Source organism: Alligator mississippiensis, chromosome 3 (assembly GCF_030867095.1).
Source record: "Alligator mississippiensis isolate rAllMis1 chromosome 3, rAllMis1, whole genome shotgun sequence".
NCBI lineage: Eukaryota > Metazoa > Chordata > Crocodylia > Alligatoridae > Alligator > Alligator mississippiensis.
The window spans coordinates 281454805-281481962 of NC_081826.1; the positions used below are offsets into that span (position 1 = coordinate 281454805).

Here is a 27158-nt window from a genome sequence, read left to right on the forward strand (position 1 = left end):
GGGGGGATTTAATAATGGTCTTCAACTACCTGAAGGGTGGTTCCAAAAAGGATGGAGTTACTGTTCTCAGTGGTGGTAGGTGACAGAACAAGGAGCAATGGTCTCAAGTTGCAACAAGGATATTAAGTTGGGTATTAGGAAAAACTTTCTCACTAAGAGGGTAAAGACGCTGGAACAGATTACCCAGAGAAGTTGTGGATTCTCCATCCTTGATTGGTCTCAAAAACCTCCAAGTCTTTGTCTAGTTGGTAGAGGTGCACATTGGTCCCACGTTGTATCAGCACCGATGAAAAAAGCCGATTATGTCAATTTTCTTTGCACTGATGTGGCTGATAATGTTGTCGATTAAATGCCCCGTGCATGCACTCAGCTGCAGTGTGGCATGCAGGCAACCAGGAGTGCAGCCCCAGCAGTGTGGAGAGCAGCATGCCGCTGGTAAGTCTGTTGCTGGGGGAGGGAGGAGGTATGTGTAGTGGGTTTAGGGGCAGGCCCTGCAAGCCAGGACCAGGCACAGGATGGAACCGCACCTTGTTGGGGCGGCTTCTGCTGCTACGCACATCCTGGGAAGGTGTCCCTGGGTCTGTGCCTGGGAGATACTGGGTTCTTTCCCTGGCACACTGTAGGCAGCCCACCCTCGCCTATACACAGATCTAGGGGCACATGCACCCCTGCATGCCCTCCCTCAGTGTGCATAACAGTGGAAGCCATTCCCTGTGCCCCCCAAGACAAGCCGTGGCTTTGTCCTGTGCCCCACCCCAGCTGGGCAGCTCCTACCCCTGCCCCAGTCCCACTCCCTCCCTCACTATGATGACCTCAATCTGCCCCACACCCTTTCCCTACCTCTTCACTTCTTCCCCCACAACAGACTTATCAGCTGGGCGCTGTTCTCCAAGCTGCTGGGCTGCTCATTGACACTCTAATCAGTATCAGCTGATTATGGCTCGTTAAAAATCGCCCATCGGTATTGTCCAAAAAACCCTCTATCTGTGCACCCCTATTTGGTCCGGATGATCTAGTTGGAGACGGTTCTGCTTTGAGCAGGGGGTTGAACTAAATGACCTCCTGAGGTCCCTTCCAACCCTTTTTTATGATTCCAATTCAGTGGCTGCTTCGGGCACAAGCTATAATGTTAACCCTCTCAAAACCACTAAGGAATTGGAAACTATTTGTCAAAGCTGCCCCCAATTTCTTAGTGGCTGTGTGGGAAGGTTAACATTGCATCTCCACTACTGCTACTTGCTGGCAACAGGAAGGTAACAGTCATTTTGGCATCTTGATGCTTCTGGTCCCCCCCCCCCCCCTTTTATTCCAGCAAAGAAAAATCAGCTTCCACAGTTAAGACACACCCCAAATCATGGTAGGCTGTCTTTTGGAGGGAGAGGGATGCAGAGGCATATGTGGTATATGAGTAAATATATTTTGAAGAAAAGTTTAATAATGCTCTAGCTGTTGCATATTGTTGTTGTCGTTGTTATTGTTATTATTTACCTGCATTTACTACCGCTTCTATTTATTGGGTGGTCCTTAGGAAAAGAAACCAGATTTGTTTTGTTCGTTTTCCTCTATACTTACTTGAGTCTTTATTTCTATAGTTTATGATGAGAAGAAGAAATCTCTCTATGGACAACTGAAAAAATACCCAGAGAAACTAATCATCTACTCTAAAGATTTTAGAGTATTTCACTTCTGTCTGAGATGCACAAAGGAAGAGGAAGTAAAAAGGGTAAATATAGCATTACACACCTGATCCTAACTGTTTAACACCTGCCTTTAGAGTTTTAGATATAACAAGATAAGTGTAGAAATTCATTTTTCTTTTTAAGAAATGGAAGGCTGGCTTTAGAAGTTATGCTCACACTTTTGAAATTGTCTTGCTTCTGAATAAGACTCGCTTTTGCTATTGGAAAGAAGGTAATGGGAGGTTCTCTCCCATTGCCTTGCTTAACTAGTTGCTTTTGGGGTTTTAAATGAACTTTATTGTTTCATATAATCATTAGGGCTGTGCTAAATGATTGTTTCATTTCAGTTTTGGGTTCAGCATTTTGGAGGGACAGCAATTCATTTTGGTGTTTTGGATCACTGTCCTGTTCTGTTTCAGCCGAATCTGTTTCGGTGCGTCAGTGCTGTTTTGTTGTTTCAGCCATAGGCTATAATGCCTATAACTAAAATGCCTATAACTTTGTCATTTCTTGCCTGATTCAAATTAAAATTGCAGGGATAGTAGCCCCTTCTGAGGGCATGAAGCCTGTTAAGTTTCAAGGAGATGCATGTAGGGGTTTTTATGAAACTGCACCTCAAACTTTTCAAACCAAAACTAGTATCACTTGCTGGCAGTGGCAGCATGCTGTCATCCTGCACGCAGATCCGGGGGCCCATGCCCCGCAGGAAGAGTCCAGCATAGCCCCGCAGCCTTGCAGGGGGGCATGAACCCCCAGATTTGTGTGCAGGATGGCAGCAGGCTGCCACTGCTGGCTGAGGCCAGTGCTAGCGCTGGGTTTTTAATGGCACTCGGTGCAGGTTGTGCTGGGCAGACTTGGATGCTGGTGCTGGCCCCAGCTGGCAGTGGCAGCATGCTGCCATCTGTATGCTTCACATCCAGTGAGTGCAGAACTTAAAAAAAAAAACACCCCCCCCCCCCAAACAAAAAAAAAACAACCCTGCACTCACTGGCTGCAGCAGTGGCAGTTGGGGGCTTGTGGCAGAGCCCTGCCATGCAGTGGGGGCAGCGGGGATTCCCCCCCGCCTGGGACCCATGCGGCAGCTACCCCATGGCGTGGGTGCATCGCGGCTCAGCAGGGCGCTGCGTGCTGTCCTTGACCCAGGACAGGTCCACCTGTCAACCAAAGCTCCCTGTTCAATTCGTCAGTTCTCTGATCATTCCCCCAGCTGTTCCTGGGGGGTGCAGCCCCCCAGATCTGGGCACGGGCCCCCAGATGTGGGGTTTCAGCAGGCTGCTGCTGCTGGCTGGGGAAATAGCTTAGAGCTGCCACCATCCCCAGCTGGCAGTGGCAGCCTGCTCTCATTCTGCGCGCAGATCTGGAACCCATGCTGTCTGGCAAGAGCTGGAGGAAAGATCAGGGAGCTGGGGAATTGAACCGGGGACTGAGGGAACATTCAAGGACTTGACCACTTCCCCCCAGCTCTTCCTGGGGGGCACAGGCTCCCAGATCTGCATGCTGGGTTTCAGCAGGCTGCCGCTGTGGGTTGGGCTAGCAGCAGCACCACAGTCTTCCCAGTACTCAATGTGAGCTGCTCTGAGCAGCTTCTGCTGTCCCCAGCCTTCAACAGCAGCCTGCTGAAACCCCGTGTGCAGATCCGGGGGTCCACCCCTCCACCTGCCACCGGGAAAAGCTGGGGAACCGAATCTGGGGCTGGGGAATCGAACCAGGAGCTGAATGTCAATATCAAAGCAGTCCTTCCTGCCGCCCTCCTCCCTCCCTCCTCTCTTAGTTTTTATTTCCCTGCAAGCCTGGCTCTGAAACGCTGAAATACTCCGAAACGTTTTGGAGCCTGCCATTTAGTTTCAGATTCGGTGTTTGGGGCACTGAAACAGCCTGAAACACCTCCAAAACAAAACAGCTGCCAAAATTTTGCACAGCCCTAATAGTCATGTAACAGCCAGTGAATCTGAGCTCATACTGTCAAAAGAGCTTGGGAGGACTGTATCAATTGCTCGAGTCCTTGAAGTATGCGGTCTTGGATTGTGCTAAAGGTATGCAACACGCTTACCTTTATTGTTATCCTGATTATATGTTGGCTTCTATTATAAATATAATATTTTGATAATTGGACATGCAAATGATTTCTTTTGACACTGAAGGATAAATTTGGATATTTTCCTTTTTGAAAGGAGAAGGAATTTGAAAATGATTAGCTAAAAACTACAGGCACAAATTAGTTTTGAAGTTAGGCTTAAATGTACTTTCTAAGTTTTAGCACCTGTTGAATTTTGTCTTTCATATTGATCTGGTTAACTGTAGTATCTTACAAGAGGCTTTTCCAGAGTTGCAGTGTGAAATCAGGTTCTTAAGAATTAATCATTTTGACTCGTATCTGTGTTGGTTCACAAGATAATTGGTTGTGCAGGACCTTCAGTTCTAACCCTTAAGCTAAACTGAGAGAGTGTTCACCAAAAAAGTGGTATAGTCACAATGTCCAAATTTGGTGGAATACAGACAAGGGAAGTAACTAGGCAGCATAATCAACACACACACATGCTGTTCCCTTTATTGTTTGCAGCTACTATTAATACTAAAAGCTGAAACATACTGAAGTAAGAGAGTAACAGTACATTTAGTGGTGAAGGGACAACTAAAAAAAAGGCAGACTTCTAGTCAAGTCTGAAATATAGCTTAACTCTTAACGTATCTACAAAAGTGAATCCTGACCCAGTGGCTCGATCTGCTTTGGGTCATGTGATGGCTTCTGGATTACCCTTTAAATTTAGGGCCAGACATAGTCCCTGGAAACCTGCATAGGCAAGCTATTAAATTAAGTTTTGTATGGGGTGCTTGCTTTATTTTGAACCTTAACAAAGTGGCGGTTTCAAAATGTTTAATTTAGTTTCCATCTATACATGCATTAATGTGCTTTAGTTAATATGCATTAAATCTAGTACCTCCATTGTGAGGTACTAGGAAAATGTGCATTAGCCTGTCTTAATGCACATTAACTTAAAAGCAAGGTTAAGTGACACTTAATGCACATTAGCTTATTTTAATGCACATTAACTGAAAAGCATGTTTTAGTAGTGCTTTAATGTGCATTAAAATAGGCTAATATGTTAAAGCACACATGCAGATGAGTCCCAAGGTTTTGTATTGGAGACTTGGCTCTTCTTTACATTAACAGTCTTTTAATAGCCTAGGATATGCTTGTATTAATTTGTTGGTCCTTTCATAGATCGTCAGTGGCATAGTACATCATAGCCAGACTCCTAAACTACTTAAACGCTTGTTTCTGTTCTCTTATGCATCAGCTGCACCAAACAGTCCAGGTAAACCTTAATTTTATACTTTTAGTATGTGTTAATTGTCAAATATGGTCACCCTGTTCCCAGCCTGCACCTGTGTTTAGTACCCACAAATATGATAGGTACTTGAATCTTCCAGATTTGGTAGCTGTCAAGCCTTTGAAAGGGACACTTTACACAAGCTTGCTGATGAAATGTCTAAACTTGCCAGTTGAATGCCCCAGTGAACTTTTATTGTAGTTTAGCTGTAATATAAAACCTCAAATAAAATTTTGAGCCCAGAGAAGAATTACTAGATTCAGTATGCAGGGGTATAGGTTGTAGCCTTGTTGGTCTAAGGACATAGGCAGACAAGGTTCCTCGGGTGAATTTGATATCTTTTATTAGACCAACCCAAATAGTTGGAGAATAGTTATTAAGCAAGGTTTTTGAACTCGAAAGCTTGCTTAATAACTATTCTCCAACTATTTGGGTTGGTCTAATAAAAGATATCAAATTCACCCGAGGAACCTTGTCTGCCTAGATTCAATATGCACGTTATCAGCTTGTGGAAGTTTTGCATGTTCCTTATGAAACTACTTCCTGACACACAAAATATTTCTAGTTGTTTTGTTTGTTCTTTTTTTTCCCTTTTCCCTTTAATTCTTCTGCTTTCTATTCTGGTTTTATATTGCCAGAGGGTGAACATAACTTCCTACTTTTTGCTCTTTTGGAATCAGTCAAACTGTTCTTGCATCTCAGGATTTGTGTAAATATCCACCCTTATCCCAGAGTTTAAGTATCTATGAAAAGTGCACAATTTCCTGTCTCTTTTCCCCCCCCCCAAATCCACCCCCAGCAAAAATAGTAACTTCAAAATTCTGCAAATCAAGCAGGCTTTACCTGGTGAAATTATGCAAACTAATTTACCTAAACTTCCTACTTAGCCATATCTAAATGATGTATGGTAGCTTGAAGTATTATATTTTTAGTTAAAAAAAAATCCCTGTGGACAATTTCTTAAATTGGTATTTTAGTAGGAATATAGCTGCTTCTGATAGTGCTGTTAAAATTAGGGTGGCAAGACTTATTTGGAAAAATGTTACAGAATTAATCTATACCATTAAAAAATGCATCTCTTACTGTAACTGCCATGTTCTTTATTTTGGCTCTTCACACTATATAATAAGAATTAGGGGTAAAAATTTATTTTCTTTGTATACCTAAACACTTGGTTATGCATATAGTGCGTGTCCTTTATTTTTTAACTTTGCCATAAGTAGCCCTAGCTACAGCAGTCTCTTCAGTGTAGCTTAATATTTGTCTTTAAATTTGTTCTTGCTATTGTACAGTCCACTGAAGTTCTTGCTGTCTTGATAAGCACTTCATTTAGCCCATAATTACTGATATTGTTCTGAATTTTGTGGTTTTTTTCACCCTGGGAAGCTGCTACATAATTGACTTTTTGCCAGGCTTGTGCTCCAGAATCCAGACTCCCACTTAAAGCTTTAAGAAGGAGTCCAGTGTATTCATGCTCAGTTCCTCTGTGGACACCTGATGCAACCATGTTCTGTAGAGTTTGCTGTAAATGTGAGCACAGCAGAAAAGCAAACACGTACTAAATTAGCACAAAGGCTACTATACTCATTGTATACGCTTTCATATTTAATGAAACCACATAGTTGGTTTCCAGTCAGCTGCATCGGGGTGTGAGGGAGTTAACTGCAGAGTACATGGTAGGTTTTGAGCTAATCTTAACTGAAAGGAAGTTCTATAATAACTTAATGTGCAGCAGGATTTGAAAATCACTTGTCAAAGCTCCAGCAGTAGTTAAATGAAGGCCAAGTAAGATGAGACAGAAACATAGAATCTTCTGGACAAAAGTGTTTTACCTTGATGTGCTCAAACTATTCTGAATGTGGGGTGGTTCTATTTATGCATGGATTAAAGTGGGTTTCCTACAATACCATAAAGAACCTTGCCCAAAGACCCTTGCCTTTCTTACAATAGGAACTTTGCTACCTTTTAAAGAGGCTTTCTTGGAGACTTGGCAATGCTATTTTTTCTAATCTAATGGTTTTCTGACAGATGCAAAAAACAGAACTGTAATGTTTGATACTTTTAAAGACTGGCATGAGGAGTTGGAAAGGACCAAGGGGAATGTGAAATATGAAGTAGTGAGTGTCAATGAAGGCTACAGAGTCTCTGAAAAGTAAGTTTGCCCACTGAAATATTTACATAACTTTCTGTAGTAATTGTTAACATTAGCATCAATTACTTTAAGTTTTTATACTTGTTAAAGAGCTCTTGTCAGCATAAACTGTATCTGCAATAGGGGGAGTTTTGTATAGTTTTACAAGTGACCCCTCCATGTTGGGGGGAAAAAAAATCTTATTTTCAAGTAGTGAGCCTTTTGTGTTGGGATCCAGCTACTTTAAGGATTTCATGGAACTCATGACAGCATAGAAGTGTAAAGTGTCATATGAACAAGAAATGAATACCTTGTCCAGTTGAAATAAATCCTTAACTCAATCTTGCAGTAGCCAGAATTTTTTTCCTTGGTATCACTGAAGTGTTAACTGTAGGTAGTTTTCAGCATTATACAAAGAACATTATGGCTACTGTAGAGTTCTTAACTACAAAGAACATTTTTTCCTTTTTTTTTTCTTTTTTAGATTGCCATTGTATTTTGTTGTTCCCAAGCCTTTTCTCAAGTCTGTGACTGAAAGTATCTTGGTGCACCAAGGGAGAGGCATTCCTGTGAGTATATAAACGTTGCTGAAGAGTGAGAGAACTTTAACTTATCAGTTGGAAAATTTCTGTGAATAGTCTAGGCAGAATGTCTAATACATAAGATTCACACACACAAGTCCTTTCTGTAACAAACTCTCAGTAAAAGGAGAAACAGCAGCAAAAAGGACATGATATAGTTCCTCTCTTCTAAACATTATAGAGCAGAAGTAGGCAAATGCAACAAAACAGTAATCTGTTCATCTTTCAGTTGCTGAGTGTGCATAGCCCCTACTGTCTTCACCTATGAAGCAAAAGTCCCTTACGTCTATGTTCTTAAACTAGATTCAGTCTGGGTGGTGGAAGACACTAGTTGCTTTGTTCTCTTTTCTGGCTCTGGTTGGTGACATTCAGAGTGATTCAGTGCTCTCATAGTTAAGTATTTGAAAGGATAGACCAACAGCATTTATTATACAGGAACTGAAGTTTAGCTAACCATGGCTTCTGGGCAGCTCCACACCCTGGGCAGTTCCTGCACACAGGGCAGTTCTGGCTGTGGTGGTGCTGGTGGCAGTAGCTGCTAATGCAACAACTGTTCATTTTTGCACCTGGGACTGCTGCCCCAGTTGCTCCCCCTCAGTTATGTTGCTAGGATTGTCACCTTAGTGGAAGTCCCAGTAATGCATTTTTAAAGTCCTTAAATTAATTCCTAGTTGCACCTATTTGAAAGCTAAATTCATAATTTTCCTAGATAAAATGGCAGTGACAAGGTAACGTGAAATCTTTAAATGTCTTGATACAAACATAGTTAGTTTCACCATGCTTCTAAAGTATGGCTTCTGGGTTTTTATAAAATGGTAGCACTGATCTCAAACTTGCTTTATAAAACTGTAGATCTGGCAGTTTGGGATACAAACCTAGCATGTAGAGGCCAGTGTGAGTTCTTTTCTCTTCCTATATCAGCAATTATACTGTAGGTCATATTATAACTTGGTTACCCTCCATAATGATGGGAGGCTGATATGGTTGCAAAGGAATAATTGAGTTATAATATGTTTTATATATAATCTGATGTTCCTGATGAGAGAGAGAGATGCAGAACTTGACTTCCAGGTCCAAGGTAAGCAGCCATTGTTGCAAAGCATGCCTGTGTGAATATGCCAAAAGTCCAGATAATAAGTCCAGCTGTTGCTCATCTGTGCCATGGCTCTCCAACTTCTAAGTAGCCAGGGGTTGCACACCCTGTGAACTGTGTTAGCAGGAGCCTCGTTTGTGTAAGCCATGGGCCTGTGGGCTACCCCCTTTCCGTGCCCCTCCCCTGCACTGCTTGCACATGAGTCAGCTGTTGCACTGTGCATGTGGGCAGCCTGCACTGTGGCTTCCTCCCTGTACTGTGCCACGGGCTTTCCCAGTGCTGCAAGCTGCACTGCCTTCCTCCTCCACCCACTGGGGCGGGAGCAGGAAGCAAATGAGAACCTTCCTGCAGCAGCAGCCAAAGCAATAGGAGGTGCAGCATTCAGGTAGGGCTGCATATGAACCCTTGGGCTAGGGACAGACATTCAAAAAAGCCTGAGCCTGACTTGATTCAATCTTTGCAGGTTAGTCTAACCTGGCTAGGCTGAATCATTTTGTAACTGTACAGACATCCCAGAAATGCAGGCACATGCTTGCAGTGGCTCAGGCTAGGAGCCTGGGGGCTCTAGAGCAGCCCTCCCTTCCCTTTCCTAGTGCTGAGCTGGGGTGTGTGGCCAGGCTCTGATAGGATGCTCTGATTAGGGAGGGGTTCCTCCCCCTCACCTTCTGACTTGCCCAGCAAGGAATTGATAAGTGTTTATCACCCCATTAAGAAAACAACTGAGGGGCATCACCAGCTACCTGTTGATTCTGCCTTTGTCTCTTCTACCACAGCACAGACTGTAGACTGTGGTCTGCTAACTAATGCTAAGAGGTGTCTGTGTAAGGTAGAGGGGAGGGGGAGAGCAGGGGCAAGCCAGGCAGAGGCCTGCACTCTCTGCTGAGCTTCAGCCAGGGAGCAAAGGGGAGTGACCAGCCCTGCTGTGGAGCAGAGAGCCACACCCAGCCCAGAGAGCATGCCAGGATGTTGGGGGAGTCTGGCTTAACTTGAACCAGCAAGGGGTCTGGGACAGACATTGCATAAACTGGTTTGACCCAGATCAGTTAAGTCTGATACACTACATTCAACCAGGTTTATCTCAAACCAGTTTCAGCCATTGTCAAACTGGTTTATGTGTATTGTCTGTCCCTAGCCTTGTAGGCTGCATGTGGCCTGTGGGCTCCAGTTGGACAGTCCCAATCTTGCAATGACTTCCTTGCTAAGCATAGATGCTTTTTGTTTCATGTTGCCTTTTGTTGTTTTCTCCTTAAGCTATCTTGCTTGAAGGTTGAAAAATACAACTTAATCCTGCATGCCAGGTTTTTTTTTTGTTATTAAGAGTGTAGTGTTGTGTTCCCAGGAGCTGTTGGTGAACTGTCTTTAGGATGAGACTGAGTAAATAAAATACTGTAGTCAAAGGGCTAAATAGCTGTTGTGAATTTAGCTATTCTGGAACTGATGTTTTGTGTGGGCATTTTCTAACCCCCTCCACTCCACCCAGGAAGTTATCTTCCTGAAGAAGAAGTAACAGGGGCTATTTTGATCCATTTCCAAGGACTGTTTAGGCAAACCTTATGGGGTTGGGGAGAGGTCTTTAACCATACCTTGTTAGACAAAGTAAGTGCAAATTTATTATTAATAACTCTAAGGATTAAACTGGACTTTTCAGGGTAATACTGTTAAGTGCTTTTATGTGAAGCACCTGCTTTGGTTCTAAACTTTAAGATTGCTACAGTATTGAGTGACTCCTTATCAGGGTTCTGAGGGAAAACAGAGTAAAATGCAAATTTTCTCTTTTACTGGACAAAAACTGGATTTCTCACTTTAGCAGAGAAACCTGTGGATTTTGCAGTTTTGCAAAGAGCTCTCTGCAGGCTGGCAGAGTTCCAGCCAGCAGGGGGTGGGAGGGATTGGAAGGAGGGCAGTCAGGCAGGAGGCGGCCAGGCAACTTCGAGAGTAGCTCCCACAGGTAATGTAGTGGGGAGGGGTTGAGCCCCCCCGTAGGGAGGGAGTTGAGTAGGGCTGGGACTGGGGCTGCTGCTCAGCTGAGTGGGCAGTAGGGCTTGGGGCCCAGGGCTGTAATGTGCAGCTGTAGGGCCCTGGTGAGGAGTGGGATGGGACTGGGCGTGGCTTGTCTGGGAGAGGGGTGGGGCCAGCTCCCTGCTGATGCATGCAGTTCTGGGAGAGCAGATGGGTATTTACTGTGGGCTCAAACTCCTGCCCTTCTGCTGCCGCTGCTGCTGGCCCCCCCCCCCCCCCCCCGCCTCCACAGCCTGGTGGGTGCAACCCGGTGCTGCACGGGGAAGCTGTTTGCCACTGTGAGCTCCATACTGCCCTGGTGACATGTCCCCAGGGTATGCAGTAGCAGTGAGAGGCACACCACCATACCACTGCCCCTGCTGCTGCCATGTATGCAGGGAACGCATTGCCAGGGCAGCACAGAGCCTGCAGTGGTAAGGAAAACCCTGCGTGGCACCACTGTTCTCTGCAGTGGTACCCATTGGCTGTGGAGGTCCTGGGCAGGAGCCCAAGCCTGTGGTGTGCACAGATCTGGCAGGCATGGGTCCCCCCCACCCCTTTCCAGGAGTGCACACTGCGACAGGGAGCCAGCCCCACCTCCACCCAAGCTGCTAGTAGGTGGGGAGCCAGGCTCCACTCTGCTGCAGCAGCCGCCACATCTGCCAGGGGCAGGGGTCTGCAGACCTGGGTCCCTGGCCCCATAGCCTTGGCAGCTGGGGAGCCCTCCAGCAGGGCTGGTGGGGAGTGAGGGGCATGAGTAGGGCCTGTGAAGGGGGAATGAGGGGCACCAGCGGGGCTGTGGGGTCCTTTCATTTTAATCATGGACTTTGGGATTTTTATCAGAATTTGCAGGGGTTTTTTTTATTGGAAATCCAGGATCCCTGCTCATTAAATAGATCAAAATTTGTATATAACATAGGGTAGGGAGATGTTTCATATAGTTTAATGTTTAGTCATTTTGCACAAGTATCTGTACAAAACAACTAATCAAGTATCATTTATTACACATTTCTTCTGCAGATTTGGTGTTGGTCTTGCCATAATGGTGCTGCCCTTCTCAAAATGTCTCCATTTCCCAAAGAACAGGATGACAGCGCTTTACAAATGCCCAAACTCATGGATGGGTCAGTAATAGCTCTTCTGTTTTGTATCATTTTGCTTAGGAGGGAAGTTATGCTATCCTTGTTTACACAGCTTTCCACATTGTTTTGAATTTTCTGGTGGGTGGAGCCAAAGCATTAGCCAATCAAGCCTTTTTGGCTCCATCACAGCAAGGCACTTTCTCCCATAGGTATGAGTCCTCTTCAGAGTAAGCTTATGCAAACTGGGGATAGGTGGGGAAAGAGGGTTTCCCTAAGCTTAAAGTTACAGGCTGTAGTTGTAACTAGCTTACACCTCTACTTAGTTTCTCCAGTCAAGTTTCATTCTTTTCCAGGCAAGTAAACTTTCTCATACTGCTCTCCTATTTATTTATTTTTTAATTTTTAATAGAAGTCCATGTCAGCTGTTCAGGGATTCCCAGTCAAGGTTATTATTTAACCAGCTGAGAACTACTAGCAGCTGGTTTCTAAGAAACCAGTATGTTCTAATCCCAATGAGCTAAAGTAGCAGAGGCAGCTGCCCTCATTCACTAGTTCATGCAAAAATTAAGTTAAAAAGCAAAAACTCCAGTCAATGGGGGAAGGGAAGGAAGATTTTGGTTTGTTTGTTTGTTTGTTTTAAAACTAAATGATATTGGGCCAGGAAAGGAAAACTTGGGTGGGAAATGAGTTTTATGAGCCCAGCTTTCCTTTTGGCAGTAGATTCATGGCCCTAAGGTTATTTCTTCCCACTGCATCTGAAAGGAAAAAAAGATCCTTTGAACCACATTTCTGAATGGTAGCTTGGTTCATATAGGTGGAAAGATAAACAAAAGGGTGTTCGTAGTCGGCCTAAAGACCTGCAAGATCACTAATTTAGGAACAGAGAAAACTTCCCTGTATTCCCCCATGCTCCTAAATTTCTTAGGAGTGGGAGAGTGTATTTACATGAGACTTTTACTGCAGAGCTGACTAATTAGCTCTGCAGTAAATGCCTTGGCTTCTACACATGCACCCTTATTAGAGTGTAGGAAACTAATAAACTCTGCGGCAGGGTAGTTCTTGTACTTACTAGTACTACCCTGCTGCAGAGTTTGGTTTTCCCCGTGTGTAGCAGCGCACATGTAAATGTATGGGGCTAGCCAGTAGTCAGCCCCATACATGAAGTAACCTCATGCCTCAGCCAGCCCCTCTGCAGCACACTGAGCCTGGTTGGAGCAGTCTCAGGTTGGCAGGCTGATCCCCTGGAGTCCTCTGCTGGCCAGGGCTGCTCCAACCAGGCTTCATGTGCTGCACATGAATCATCTCCAGAGCTGATTGCTTCTGGGTACATGTTCAAACAGCATGTCCAGGAACAAAAAACTCCAGAGCAATAAGTGTCAGAGTTGATTTGTGTACTAATTGCATATGTAGATATGCCCAGAATATTACCTAAACCTTGATAATTAATTACACATTTTTAAGACACTATTTGTGTTCCACAAAATAGCAGGTATCTGCAACAAGGTATCAGTTGCAACAGTGGGGCATATATTTCAACCATCGCAAAAGTAATTTGATCTTGTCTGTACTCTTAGGTTTTACCTAGTGGTTAACCACTACCAACTATTTTTTTTAAACATGCATGACTGTTTTTGTCTATATAAGGACAAAATAACATTTAACATTGTATATGTTAACATAATCTTAAGTTTGTTAATTAGTATAGATTTGGTATCTACAATTAAACTCTTTTTACTGGCATAATTATGCCAGTAAATAATGCAACATCTCATCAACATCAATATGCTGGTAAAGCCCTTATGGAGACAGCTTTATGATGAAAAGTAGTGTAGTTTGTTCTTGTTTAAGAAGTGAAACAAATGTGTCACAGGTCTTTTTGATCCTCTGTCTCTTCTGGTCTGAGCATACTTCTCATTAGGCTTCAGTTTTGCCTTTTTCTGGACTAGTCATAGAATCATAGAAATTAAGGGCTGGAAGGGACCTTGAAAGATCATCAAGTTCAACCCCCCTGCTCTGGGCAGGAATACTGTTGAGATCAAATGATTTCAGCAAGGTGTCTGTCCAGTCTTCTCTTGAAGGCTTCTGAGGTTGGGGACTGCAGCACCTCCTTGGGAAGTCTGTTCCCAATTCATGTGGCTTTGCTCCTCTTAGGTCATGTCCCCTGGCTACAGAATACTAATAAAACTTGACAGCTAAATGCCTACAAGTCTTCCCTTTGAAGTGTGATTGAAAAATGGCTTAAAAAAATTATTGGTTAACTTAACTGTAAAGCACAGCACAACAAGTGAGGTTTTTTCAGCAAAATAAGGTCTATGTGCATGAGTACTACTTACTAACTCCAGACAACTTTTGGTGTTTAGGTTCATCTCAATTCAAATCCTTTTCTTTCCCTTCAGGAGTGTCTTTTAACATCAGCAAATGTAGTTTATTCTTTTGTGTCCTTTCAGCCTAATCAAAAATCAGGGAGTCAAGCAGACTCTAAAACAGTTAGCTCTGCATTGTCTTTTGGTACTTGAAGTGTTTGCCAGGAGAGAGAAATATCCACCACCCTCTGGGTGCATATTTTGACATGAATTCATTAACTTGGTGTAACATAGAGTGAACATGCTCATGAAGATGCAGTATTCATAGCTTAGAAGTTCCACATGTTTTGCAAAACTGCCTGTAAAGGATTTTTATGCCAGTACAGTACATCTACACAAGGACTGTTTTTACCATACCTATATAGTTAGGGCAACAAAAGTTTTTTAAATTTTAGACAAGCCCATTCATATGATGGATGTCTTGTATTCTAGAATACCTGATGTGCACTTATATATGAGATGGGTAATGAACTTTGTTACTTTCAGTGATAATTGTCCATGTTTTTTTCTCCAAGCTAGAAGGCTTAATTCTCTTTATCATTTGATTTATTCAGAATCTATAAGACAATTCATGCACCTCCTTATGAAGTCTTGAAAATGGATGACCTTTCAAGCAGCCTTCCATCTCTGCAAGATATCCAAACTGCATACACTAGATTTAAACAGTTGTTTTTGATAGGTAAGTTCTTAAAATTAGACTTTAATAAGAAGAGGAAGAACTAGGATAAGAATTGATACCTACTATAGACTTGTTAACTCTGCATTCAGATAGGTCTATATTCAAGATCTAAGAACTATTAGCAATATAACTAAGTGGTTACTTCCTCTTTTCAACAGATAGATAGAGAACTCTAAGTAAGATGACAAATGATGTGCCTGTAGATTAGGTGAGATCTATATATTTGACTAGTATCAATCATACTGAAAGCCTGCAGTTTTTAGTTTAACTCTGACCAGCCACTTGTATAGTTGAAGCCAGATCGTTTGCATCAGAGCAACTTCCAACGTGGTTAATTGATAAACACTCATCTGTTTCACAGGGATGTAGAAACCTAAATCTGCAAAGTATCTAGGTTCTGGCGTACATTAGAATGGTAGTTATGACAAGCTAGACTACAAAGCTGTTGTATGTAGAGGTTCTGTTGGCTGCAAGGGAACAAAGCTATTCTGTTGGCTAACCTCCCATAGTTAGGGACCTACTTAATTTGTGGCCAGACAAAGGAATTTTTGTGGCTTGGTCACCATACAAATAGCCAATTTCTTTTCTCATGGCCATTTCCTGGTAGCTGTGCCCCTTGCTACTGATTGGTGGAGAGGCCCTGGGGAAAGGTGGGACAAGGGGACAGCTGCCATCTTGGTTGCTGGCTGCTGCTTGTACTGCCCCACCAGCTGGCACCTTCCCCTCCTGGGTGGGCTGCAAGCAGTGAGGACATTTTACCTTTATTAAGTTTCTTTTAACGTTGATTTCTTGGGCAGTTGCTGTTTTTGTGGTTTCTACCCATAGTTTTCTGAACTCGGTGTATTTTGCTCTAAGGCTCTCAAACCCTGGCTATTTTGAGGTTTTACAGGATATTGGACAATACCAGTATAACTCAAGTGATAAAAGACTTTTCTAAATGCAGGTTGGTGTGACTGCATTCTCTTGGTAATTTATATTTAAAACATAATGGTTAATTTGACTCTACATCTTTGAATGAGAATTCCAGTGTTCCAGGCTGTCTTCACTGCAGAGTTAATGTGGGTTATTGTGCTAGCGTTTATTCATTGTGTTTAACATCTGTGCAGCTGTTGCTGATGAAGAGCATATATGTTAATTTATCCCAGATCTGATCTCTGTTGCATGCTCCATGCTTGCAGACAGATTTGGCAAGCAGCTACTCTGTAGCAGTGTCCCAGTGTCACTGCAGAACAGCAGTTACCCAAGTTAGGTTATAAGACTTTTGCAGATTCTTAGCAGAACTTTAACTTCAGTAACTTCTTTTGCTGTGTGCTTCAAAGCTGTATATGTCCTTCTGGGTATCTACAAGGTATCTGTGCTACCATTCTAGGACTCATGAAACTACTGTAACTTGGGACATACTTAAATCGCACTCTCTCTGTTTTCGTAAAAACCATGAAAAACAACAGTTTCTATGATAGCTGCAAAAAACGCATCTGCCATGATTTCCTGTGGTACTGCCTGGAAATTGATACCTAGACAGTCAGATGGGTGGCAGATTTGATTCGATGGTCTCACCCAGAGAGTGGGATGGATGGTTCATTTTCGACCTGGAGGGATGTGGGCAGCGGAGTCCCCTAGGGTTTGGTCCTCTGGCCTGTGCTATTCAGCACCTTTATCAGTGATTTAGAGGTGGGCATGGAAAGCACGTTGTCCAAATTCACTGATGACACAAAGATGTTGGGAGAAGTGGGCACACTGGAGGGGGGGGAGGGACAGAATCCAGCTAGATCTAGACAGGTTACAGAGGTGGGCGGATGACAATAGAATGGAATTCAACGCAGATAAGTGCAGGGTGCTGCATGTAGGGAGAAGGAACCAGTAACACCTATAGGCTTCTTGTCAATATGGTGGCTGAAAGGGATCTTGGAGTCATTGTGACTCCAGGATGGACATGAGCCACCAATGAGAAGAAGCGGTCAGTAAAGCTAACTGCACCTTGTGATGCACACCTGTAGATGCACAACAAGCAGGTCCAGGGAGGTGATACTTCCCTCTATGTGGCACTGGTCAGGCTGCATTTGGAGTACTGCATCCAATTCTGGGCACCGCACTTCAAGAGGGTTGTGGCTCACCTTGAGAGGGTCCAGAGGAGGGCCACTCGCATGGTCAGGGGGCAGCAGGCCAGGCCCTATGAAGATAGACTAAAGGGCTTGAATCTATTCAGCCTCCACAAGAGAAGACTGAGAAGGGATCTGGTGGCTGTCTATAACTCACCAGGGGGGACCAGCGGAAAACAGGTGAGGCTCTGTTCCCCCAGGCACCACCTGGGATAACAAGGAATAATGGCCACAAATTGATTGAGTGTAGGTTCAGGCTTGACATCAGGAGGTATTACTTTACGGTTAGGGCTGCCAGGCTCTGGAATGGGCTCACAAGGAAGGTGGTGCTCTCGCCTACCTTGGTCTTCAAGAGGAGGTTGGATGGATATCTGGCTGGGGTATTATGATCCCAGCACTTGTTCTTTCCCAGGGCAGGGGGTCGGCCTTGATCTGTTCAGGTCCCTTCCGACCCTAGAAACTGTGAAACTATGACCTGGGGACTGCTTGTTAAGAGCTTGTTGATGGACCTTAGTCTTCTGAATGTTAAGCATGAGTTGCATTTTCTTGTATGCCTCAGCAAAGATGTCAGTGATTTCCTGAAGGTCTGCTTCTGAGTGAGCACAGACTATAGCGTTATCAGCATACTGGAGGTCAATGATTGAGGTCAGGGTGGTCTGTGTTTTGGCTCCGAGTCAGCTGAGATTTAAATGGCTTACTGTCCATTTGGTAGTTTAGCTTCATTCTGACTAGAAGCTTGTTGGTGGTCAAATATAGTATTGCGGTAAGGAATATCAGAAGTGTTGGAGCCTTGCTCAACTCCCATCTTGACCTCAAAGGGATTTGTGATAGATTTGTTACTGAAAACCAGCACTCGCGTACTGTCGTAGAGCAGATGAAGAACGGTGATGAATTTTTGATGGGTATCCGTACCTCAGAAGGATCCTCCACAGTGCTTCTCAGTTAACAGTTGAAAGCTTTTGTGGGGTCAAAGAAGGCCATGCAGAGGGGTTTGTTTCTGGTATTTTTCCTGCAGCTGGTGAGTAGAGAAGATCATGCCAGTTGTGCCTCTTGATGTCCTAAATGCACACTGAGATTCTGGAAGGAGCACTTCAGTAAGTGGAACAAGATGGTTCAGACAGGTCTTGCAGTCACCTTTCCTGTGATGGAACTCTGCCAGCCAGCAAAACATTTGTGGCAAAACTGAAAAATCCATGGGTTTCTCTAATAAAATGAGAAATCTGCATTTTCCTGTGCTAAAAGCTAAAATCTGCAGTTTACTCCAGATTTTTCCAGGGGAAATGGAAAACCTGGATCCCTGCTGATTTTACATTGTCATGGCAGTGTAACAGATGCACTTTTCAATTCTACACACTGGCATGTTCAGAAGCTGCTAGTAAGCAAGCTGTCAGCCTACCGATGCAATATAGATTGAGTTTAAAATTCTTACCATTAAAACAAAGGAGCAGGTTGGTGAGGGAGCTGACCTATTACCTGCATCAATTAAAAAAATTTAGCCTGTAGTAGAGGATATTAATCTTTTAGAGGTCTCTGACTGGAAGAAGCCACTCTTCTAATGGAAATACATGATTATTTAAGAAATAATAACTTTTATAAGAACTTATTTTTGTTGCTTGGAATTTGAGGAACATATCAAGGAGTATCGAGACCTTAAAAGCTATAGGGATAACTGTTTGTCCTACCCTGGAATATCTTTGGCACGTTTAAATTTCTGCCCTTCTGAAAAATTCTCAAGCATCAGCAGTTGGGAGTAGGAAGAATTAAGGTAAACATTACAAGATGCGGAGGCTTGTTAACAAGTGGTTCCCCTGCCCATCTTTGTCCCTTGCTTGGATTGTGTTTTATGAATAGAGCACTAGGGACTTGCACCAATAACTTTACTGGAGCTTAAAATCCAGGCTCCCTGGAACAAAAATACCAAGAGTTGTATTCTTAAGTCTACTGGTGCTGCTTTCTGTGTTGATGGTAGTGAGACCTGTAATCCATAGTTGTTGGGTTTTTTTTGATTTTTTTTTTTTAACTTTTTAGTAATCAGCTCAAACTATTAACGTGAATCACAAGCATGTTCATAATTTTTCTGCCTAGATTTCATGTTGCATTATGCAAGGTTGGGTGAGCTGGAGAAAATAGGCCAGGGAAAGGTATCAGCAGAAGTAAAAGCTATTATGTTTTGTCCAGTACTCTCAATAAGAAATTGGTCATTTCATCACCTATACACAGGAAATATTTTTTTCTTCTGCACTTTCTCCCATAGGAAAGAGAAGGACTGCCAGCTTATTTTGCTGTGTTGCATAGAGGGTGAAAGATGGGTTTTTCTCTTTGACCATAGGGGATAGCAGTAGAAGCAATGGCCTCAAGGGGCAGCAGCGAAATCTTAGGCTGGAGGTTAAAAGGAACTTTCTGATTTATGAGGGTGGTGAAAGATTGAAACAGGCTACCTAGAGAAATGGTGGAATCTTCATCCTTGGAAACTTTCAAGAGCAGTTTGGACAGAGACACTTGGCTGGAATATTTTAGTTGGGACTGATCCTGCCTTGTAGATGCTGAACTAGATGACATGGTCCCTTCTGGCACTGCTTTCCTGTGATCCTGTGTTCCTCCAAAGAATGGTTGAAATCACAGCTTGAGCCATTTAGCTGTTTGGCTTGTCATCTCTCCCTCTGTCTATAATATTGGGGTCTTCTCTTCTGCTGTCCTTGCTCCTGTCCCAAGTCAAAATCATTGTCCCTGCTCAGAAGCTTGCCAGCCAGGACAGTGGCCCTGTACTTAAGACAGTGATGACCATGTGGCCAGACTCCTCATGAAAAGGATGGATAGTTGTGTGACTTGGCATTGCATTCGTCTTTGTCTTTGGAATCAAGCATTTCTTAAAGTTATAGTGTACTTGCCGTTCATCCACTTGATCCCCAGTATTTCAATTCTCCTTCATCGCAGTGCAGATTTTCTATCTTTCACAAGTCATAGTCCCTGGACTATTTAAACTAGGGGCTAAAGAGAACCCTGAGGTCATTCTCTAATCAGGATGGCATTCTGACTGTTTGAGATGAGTTAAGTATTACATAAATGGAGCAGTCCTTCTGGATTTAAAGGTTAAATGCCAACTAAACAAAATTGGCAGATACACTTCTGTTCGCATCAGGAGAGTAGAAAGTGGTAAGTTGGAAAATACAGGCTCAGAGAACTGTGTAGAGGTACTGAAGGCCCATCAAAACTTGAGAGATGGTACTTGAGAAACTTGTCTGCATCCTTACTCAAACTAGGGAAGTTGAAGCCAGCCTTAAAATGAAAGCTGTAGTCTGTATCTCCAACTGGACAATCGCATGTAAGTTCAGAATGCAAGCCTGGGCATAAGGGTTTTATAGGAGAATGATTAGAAGATGGGGGAAGGTTGGACTAAAATTTGAGTATTCGGGCTGTGTACCGTGCATATGTACCCAGTAACTGATCAGCTGACCAGTTGTACTGTAATCTGCATCTGCAACAAGCTAGCCAAATACAGTGAAGTTAACTTCATTGTATAAAATGGTGAAGGGGTTTTGTGTAATGTCACGACCTGTGGCTAGAGGCAATACAACTTGAATTCAACTCTGTGGTGAAGGTGAGACTCTTAAATGGGTTGGAGAGCTGTTTGTTATATTCTGATTTGTCTACTGCAACCAAGTAAGAGCAGTTTTACTTGTGTTCAGAAATAGTTTTAAATTTAAACTGAGAATTAGCAAAGAGTTGGCTAGTTACACTGTTACAACTTGACCTGAATACTTTTCAAATACTGCTGTTGATTAGTGTCTTTGCATCCAGCAGGTTGTACATTTAAACAAAATATTGAACATTTTAAAGCCCTAGTTCTGTCGGCCTCTAAGCTCATGAGGTGCTATTGGCCATTGACTTCTTCAGCAAGACCTGTTCGTGAGGATACATTTACATTTTCTAAACTTTGGCAGCACCATGGCTTAACTGCCCCCTCCTTCCCCCCCCCCCTTGAAAATCTTTCACTTCAAGACAGTTATTCCCAATTAAGACTGTTACCTTTCAATACAGTAACAAAGTTGCTGTGTATTTTATATATACAGGGTAAACATTGGCTCCTGAACATAGGATTTTCAAAATTATTAGGTATGTTTTCACTGCAGAGGTATATTGGGTTTTACCAAGAAGTGTTGCCCCACCCTGTCTGATTTTACATGTTAAACCTATCCAAGTAAGTGGTGGTTTTAAATGTGGATACCAGGCGTGGCTGGAAGGGTATGGATTAGAGCCAGTTTCCACTTTGGCTGAAACTGGTAATCTATCCATTTCTTAATAAATATGCATGTTGATTCATAGGTAGTGCTGGTCTTTCATTGCTTTCCTGCGATTTTTACACATCCAGATGGACAAATATTCTCCTACAACTTGCTGAGAGAGTTGTAGAGCAGTGCAAAAAACCAAGGGTTTATACTTCCAGGAATTATAGCCAGTCCCTTATCTTTCCTCCATTGCTGCTGGGCGTTATGGTGAGGGAAGAGGGGTGGAGGAAGCAGAGCACCAGTTAATTTGTAGACTCCAGCCAGGTTTTGCAGTGTGGCTGTTCACACCCAAGGCAAACTAACCTGGATCAGACCCAGATGTGTATTATGTGGGCTAGGTGTGGTAGCCAAAGTGATATGTTATACTGTTTGGAAAAAAAAAAAAATCTGGGACTTCCATTCCTAATGGAGTATAGCTTGATAACGGGATTTCAGTTTGACTCTTACTCAAATTAGGAAGTAGCAAATGTATCATGGAGTCTTTGCTTAGAAATGTTAGGATAGTCTCTCAGTAAGTTGTAATGTTCCTCTACTAGAGAGTCTAGAGCTTCATTTTAAATGGGAAACATTCTTTAATAGGAAACAATCTGAAATTGTAATCACTAAAATAAATTGCTTTTAAATTAATAATAGACCCCAAAACAAGCCACTTAGCTATTTTTATAGTGTCCTAGTTGGTTGGTTCTGCAGATCCTCCTAATCCTGTTTTCCCCTCTTGTCTAGCAGCCTCATCTCAATGAGAGCCGTCAGCTAGCCAGCTGCCTAACAGGTTGTCTGCCTCTTGGTAGCTTCTTATCCTTACCACAGTTGTTCTTTACTTGAGTCTGAGTGGATGGGTGGTGGTGGCTTCGGTCCACTTCAGAAACATCAGTATAGATTAAAAAAAAAAAAAAGCAGAGGTATCTTCTGGGCATGAATTTGAATTTGAAGGGGTTTTTTTGGAAATTGACAAGTTTATAGTACATTCATACAAAGTTATTGCTGTTGCACAGCTATTTTAAAATGAACCAGGTAAGTATTTCAAATGGTGGTGCTGTTCCAAAACTTGCAAGGCTTTAGGTTTCTTTTGGTTTAGAGCTCTTATCATTCAATATATTTTTTTTTTAAATTTTATTTTGATCTCTTATTTGCCTGTGGTATTATACATGGCTGTTTTGTTCTAAACTCTGCATTAAAACTTATCTTAATCATCTTAAATATCCAGCTAAATTCATGATGCTTCTTACAATTCAGATCCAAACTGAAAGAAAGAAATCTAGATTACATAACACTCAGTTCTTTCAGTGGAAGGAGATAAGCACCCAAGGAAGCAGTTATTTCCTTAAATGCAACTTGAAAAGCTAGAATATTGCCTATTATGTAAAATCTCTAAATCTATAAATATATGAAATATAAATTCTATATATAGAACAAAATCAACTTAAATCTTTAATTCTGCCTTTCTGTTAGTTGCACTAACAAAGTTCAGTTTGTTACTTAAGTGTGCCAAATGTATTGAGTTCCACATGCCCCTACAACATGGGCTGGGCTGCTGACTGATAGACCTCTTAAAAATGCAAGGCATTCATATGGTAGAAAGCTCCACAGAAGGAGAACTGAGAATCTTTGGATAGATCATTTGCCAAAAACCCCTTGTTCTTCATTTTGCAAAACAGGTCACTAGTTTGACTTGGATTAAGCTTATAGATTCAGCCAAATAAAGGCATTCCAAATACCATTTAGAAAACTGGAATTAGCAGTGGTGTTTCCCTCTTCTGGCAACCAGGTTTTGCTCTAAGAATTGGGTGGCTTTCAGATCCCTGCTCTGTTAGGCAGGATAGGGATTTAAAACCAGTTCTCCCAGATTCATCACTGAATGTTCAAGTCACAAAGTCATTGAAGTGTCAAGTAGGGAAGGGATGCATGCTTCTCACATTTGTGAATTGAGCCTGATGTTTTGCTTCATTTTCAAGCAACTAAAGCTACTTGTTTGATGTGAAACAAATTTGTATTTTTGGTCTGGTGGCCAAACCAAGCAAACATGTGCACAACTCTCTAGAAATTGCTATGCAGGTTAAAGAGTTAACAGGTTTTAAGCAAGCTAAAAATTTCCCCTTCCCCAGTTGTGTGACTAGTTTGGTTCTGTAGCTATCTCTAAAAGGTAAGATTAGACAATCCTGAATATATTGTGTGAAAGTGTATTCTATGGGGGCCAGGAAAGGACTTTCACTTTTCTTTGAGGCAGTAAAGCATAAACCCAGTTTTCTTTTGCAGGGAGACTTTACAAGCAGCTAGTACAGTTTTCTAGTCTTTCTGAAACTTATCTGTAGTTGAGCAGTCAAAATAATGTCAGATTACATTTCCAGTTGCTTTCTTTAATTCACTGTGGTCTGATCTGTACCTGTGGAAAGGAAGCCTGCGAAATTCCTTTAATGAACAGGAAGAGTTTTATTCACTTTGCAAAGCAAATTCCTGGGAATGGCTCCTATAAGCAGCCCATTCTTTTACAGAGAAAAGTTTTGCAGATAGTGGACTTCCCTGTCCCTTAACTGTGGGTCAGAGGGTGCTCTTGGAAAATTCCTTGCCTGTTAGGAATATAAGATATCTAGTTTTTGTTTTTAATCTGCTCTACTGTTTTTGTATTGGACACGGGTTGCGTTAAAAGTATCAGTCTTCTGTTGATAAGTCTGCTCTTTGTATACTCCAGCCCACTGACTAAACTCTACAGGAGAGCCAGTGGGTGCTAGAAGGTAGAGCACTTCGGCGGTGAACTCGGGGAGAGAGAACAGATGTGCTCCCTTGCTTGTTTGGCTTTTGGCAGTGGTATTTCACAGAGGCTGCAGAGAGAGGAGGATAGATGGGTATATCTCAGCCCTGCTGAAGAGGGGGGTCTGTTCTTCACTTATATGAAACTGCAGATTGCAGTTAATAGGGGAAAGGTCAGGTAAAAATGTCACGGGTCAAACCATCAGAACTCTTGGGGAGGCAATTTCTTTTATTAAAACAACTAGATAGTTGCAAAATAATCCTTTGTTTGCAAGCATATAAACAGGTCAAAGGATAGCATTCTGCAGCATAAGCTTCACTGGAGCAGGGGCAGAGCAGGACAGTAACATCAGTAGAGTACTGTAGAAAAGACTGATGCTAGAGGGAGTGGGTGGGGGAGTGAGGAAGGAAAGCCAAAAAATGATGGGAAGAGAAAATTTTAAATGACAGGAGGCATTGTTGAAGAGGTGTCAAAGGAACAAAGTCTTTATAGGAAGAGGCAAGACGGAGAAAAAAGGCTTCGTATGAGAGAGATTTGCTGCTCCTTGTTTCATTTTGATTCTGAGTTGACAACTCCTGGACCTGGCACAAGGCCTGTGGTCCAGTATTCTACAGTGGAGGTGGTGATCTCCTGTTTTATTGATATCTACAAGTACTCTAAACCTTCACCAAACTAGTACCAACTAGTTTGCTGTATTTCTGATGGAAATGAGTGGTGGATCCTGATGTTTGATACATTGGACAAAGTTGCTTGCTTGCCTTTTTTTTTTTTTTTAACCTGAACTTAAAGTAAGAATTGAACTACTTTAACATACTGCATGTGCTTCATTCCCCTTGGACAAGTAGGATATAATTGGCATCTTTTGCTTTTTTTTTAGCATTTTTCTCCCTGTTGCTGCAATTTAACAGGTTAATTCTAAAATGGTAGGTAGGACTCCAGTAGGTTGTATATTGTATTGTATACTGTGTTCTAAAATTAATATTTAGAAGTTTGTTTGGTTTTTTTGCTTGCTTCTTTATGCAATACGTAGTTAACTTTTGTAGAATTCATTGCCAGAGGAGGTGGTAGAACGGGGTGGGCAAAATGCGGCCCGTGGGCTAGATGCGGCCTGCCAGGCCATTCTATCCAGCCCGCAGGGCCCCTAAAACATTTAGAAAGTTAATATTTATCTGCTCCTGGCTGCCTGCCATGCGGCCCTCAATGGCTTGCCAAAACTCAATAAGTGACCCTCCGCCCAAAATAATTGCCTGCTTCTGTGGTAGAGAGAGCAGCCAGGTTCAAAAATGGCATTTTTTTAATGAAGTTTGATAGAATCGTGCCTAAGGTGTGTGGTGTATTTTGTTTTCTTTTTTAAAGAATTAACTTAACTTGAATTTAATTTGTTGCATGCCTGATATCCATCCTAGCTGAAGACTTAATCTGATATGACATTGTACTATTAAGAACAATGGTGCATACATACACACAACCTAATTTTCTGTTTTTACAGATAACAGCGCACACTTCTGGGATACAGATGTAAAGTGGTTTTCATTACTGGAGAGCACAAACTGGCTAGAAATCATTAGGTTTGTTAAAATATTTGGACTCCATCTTTGCTAAATCTGTCTCTGTTTTCTAGCTGTGGATAACCAGTTTTAAACAGCTGAAACTTTTCACATGAAAAGGACTTCTTAATATTTCAGTCAAAATGCTGTTTCAGGAGTCTGGGATATGTAGATGAAGTTTGACCTACATGTATGCTTTCATGATGAAATGTTAACAGAAAACTTACAGTTCACCTTCTATGTTCCTTACTAGATAAATGGCACACTGCAAAAAAACCCCAACCAACCGAAAAACAAAAAAGTATGGGAGGGTAAAGGGAGGGACCATGGTATTAAACAAACCTTGTTGGGGCAAAGTTCTGCTGTATCCAGAAATATGAAGCCATTTCGATTCATTTGGGGAAGAGAAGTTTTGTTGTTTTTTTTTTTTGGGGGGGGGGGGGGGGGTTTCTTGCTATAGGTGATTTTTCTATAATAAAAAAACATGGAGATTGGGGAGGGTAAAGTTATATCCTGTGCTTCATCAGATGCACCTCTATCTTATGAATGCCTCAGAGTAATGAATACCATATGTACTCAGATGCAAGATCTGCCTGCCTTCCCTAATAATTTGAATCAATCTATCATGGGGAGGTCTAGGATTTTGAAAAGGGTGGTGCATCCTCCTATAACAATATATTTTTCTCCAGTTAAAAAGAAACTAGATGCTGTCATTTGCTAGGGGCCTAGTGCTATATTGTTTAGTTTAATATCAAAGAAGAAATAAGTGTTCAACTAAGCTGCTGGATATATTAAGGTTAAAAAATATAACAAACTAGGCAAAATAGTGAATATATAATTTCATTAATCCTATAGTAATTTCAGTTAAATGTACATTTCTTATTCAGATCTGTAAAACAATCTAAGTCTTGAGGGTCGTGAGAATGCATCCAATACTTCACTGTCAGCCACTTCAACACCGGAGTTAATGTTCACCCAAGTTAACATTACCACACTTGAGTTGAGGTTCTAGCTGGAGTTGAAAATAGTCTGCAGGGCCATGAAATACAAGAATGACATTACTAGGAATGGGATACAGACAGCAGAATTACAGAAGAAAGTGGAATAGTGGAACATCAAGGATATAATCAACACTTGTTACAAAGGAGAATGGAGTGAAGTGATTAGCAGGAATTGGATTACAAAGAGCTGTTAAGTCAGTTGACTCCCACAGTGCTGTCTAAATAGAAGTGCCACTGCCTCTTCCAGGCAGTTAATTTTGAAATTATTGATTAGAGCAGGAATTGAACCAAAGGGAGGGTACAACTGCACCCCCTCCAGATCTACCTCTGGACTCTATACATGGAAAATTTTGATACAATTTTTCTATATATAATTATTGGAGAGTTGTTTTCCCTTTTCTAACCTCTCCTTTTTTAATTCATCCCCCCTTCTTGCTGCAGTGGAGGATTCAAGTAGCCTACCCCTTGCTGCCTGCACCTCCCTCTTCCCCCTCCACCCCGGCCACTACTTACCCACTGTGCCACCACTTACCCTGTCTTG

The 27158-nt window shown here is 42.3% G+C and overlaps 2 protein-coding genes across 2 annotated transcripts in view; one reads left to right on the forward strand and one right to left on the reverse strand.

The window, feature by feature from the left end:
* SUB1 (SUB1 regulator of transcription) overlaps window positions 1–27158 on the reverse strand; it is a 180141-nt gene that overhangs the window by 147744 nt on the left and 5239 nt on the right. The gene's annotated exons all lie outside the window — the stretch shown is intronic.
* MTMR12 (myotubularin related protein 12) overlaps window positions 1–27158 on the forward strand; it is a 63263-nt gene that overhangs the window by 21518 nt on the left and 14587 nt on the right. The window contains exons 5-11 of the mRNA XM_006267762.4: window positions 1593–1723; window positions 4903–4996; window positions 7040–7163; window positions 7627–7711; window positions 11835–11938; window positions 14814–14938; window positions 25559–25637. Of these exons, the coding sequence (XP_006267824.1) occupies window positions 1593–1723; window positions 4903–4996; window positions 7040–7163; window positions 7627–7711; window positions 11835–11938; window positions 14814–14938; window positions 25559–25637 (742 nt within the window). The remainder of the gene's footprint in view (window positions 1–1592; window positions 1724–4902; window positions 4997–7039; window positions 7164–7626; window positions 7712–11834; window positions 11939–14813; window positions 14939–25558; window positions 25638–27158) is intronic.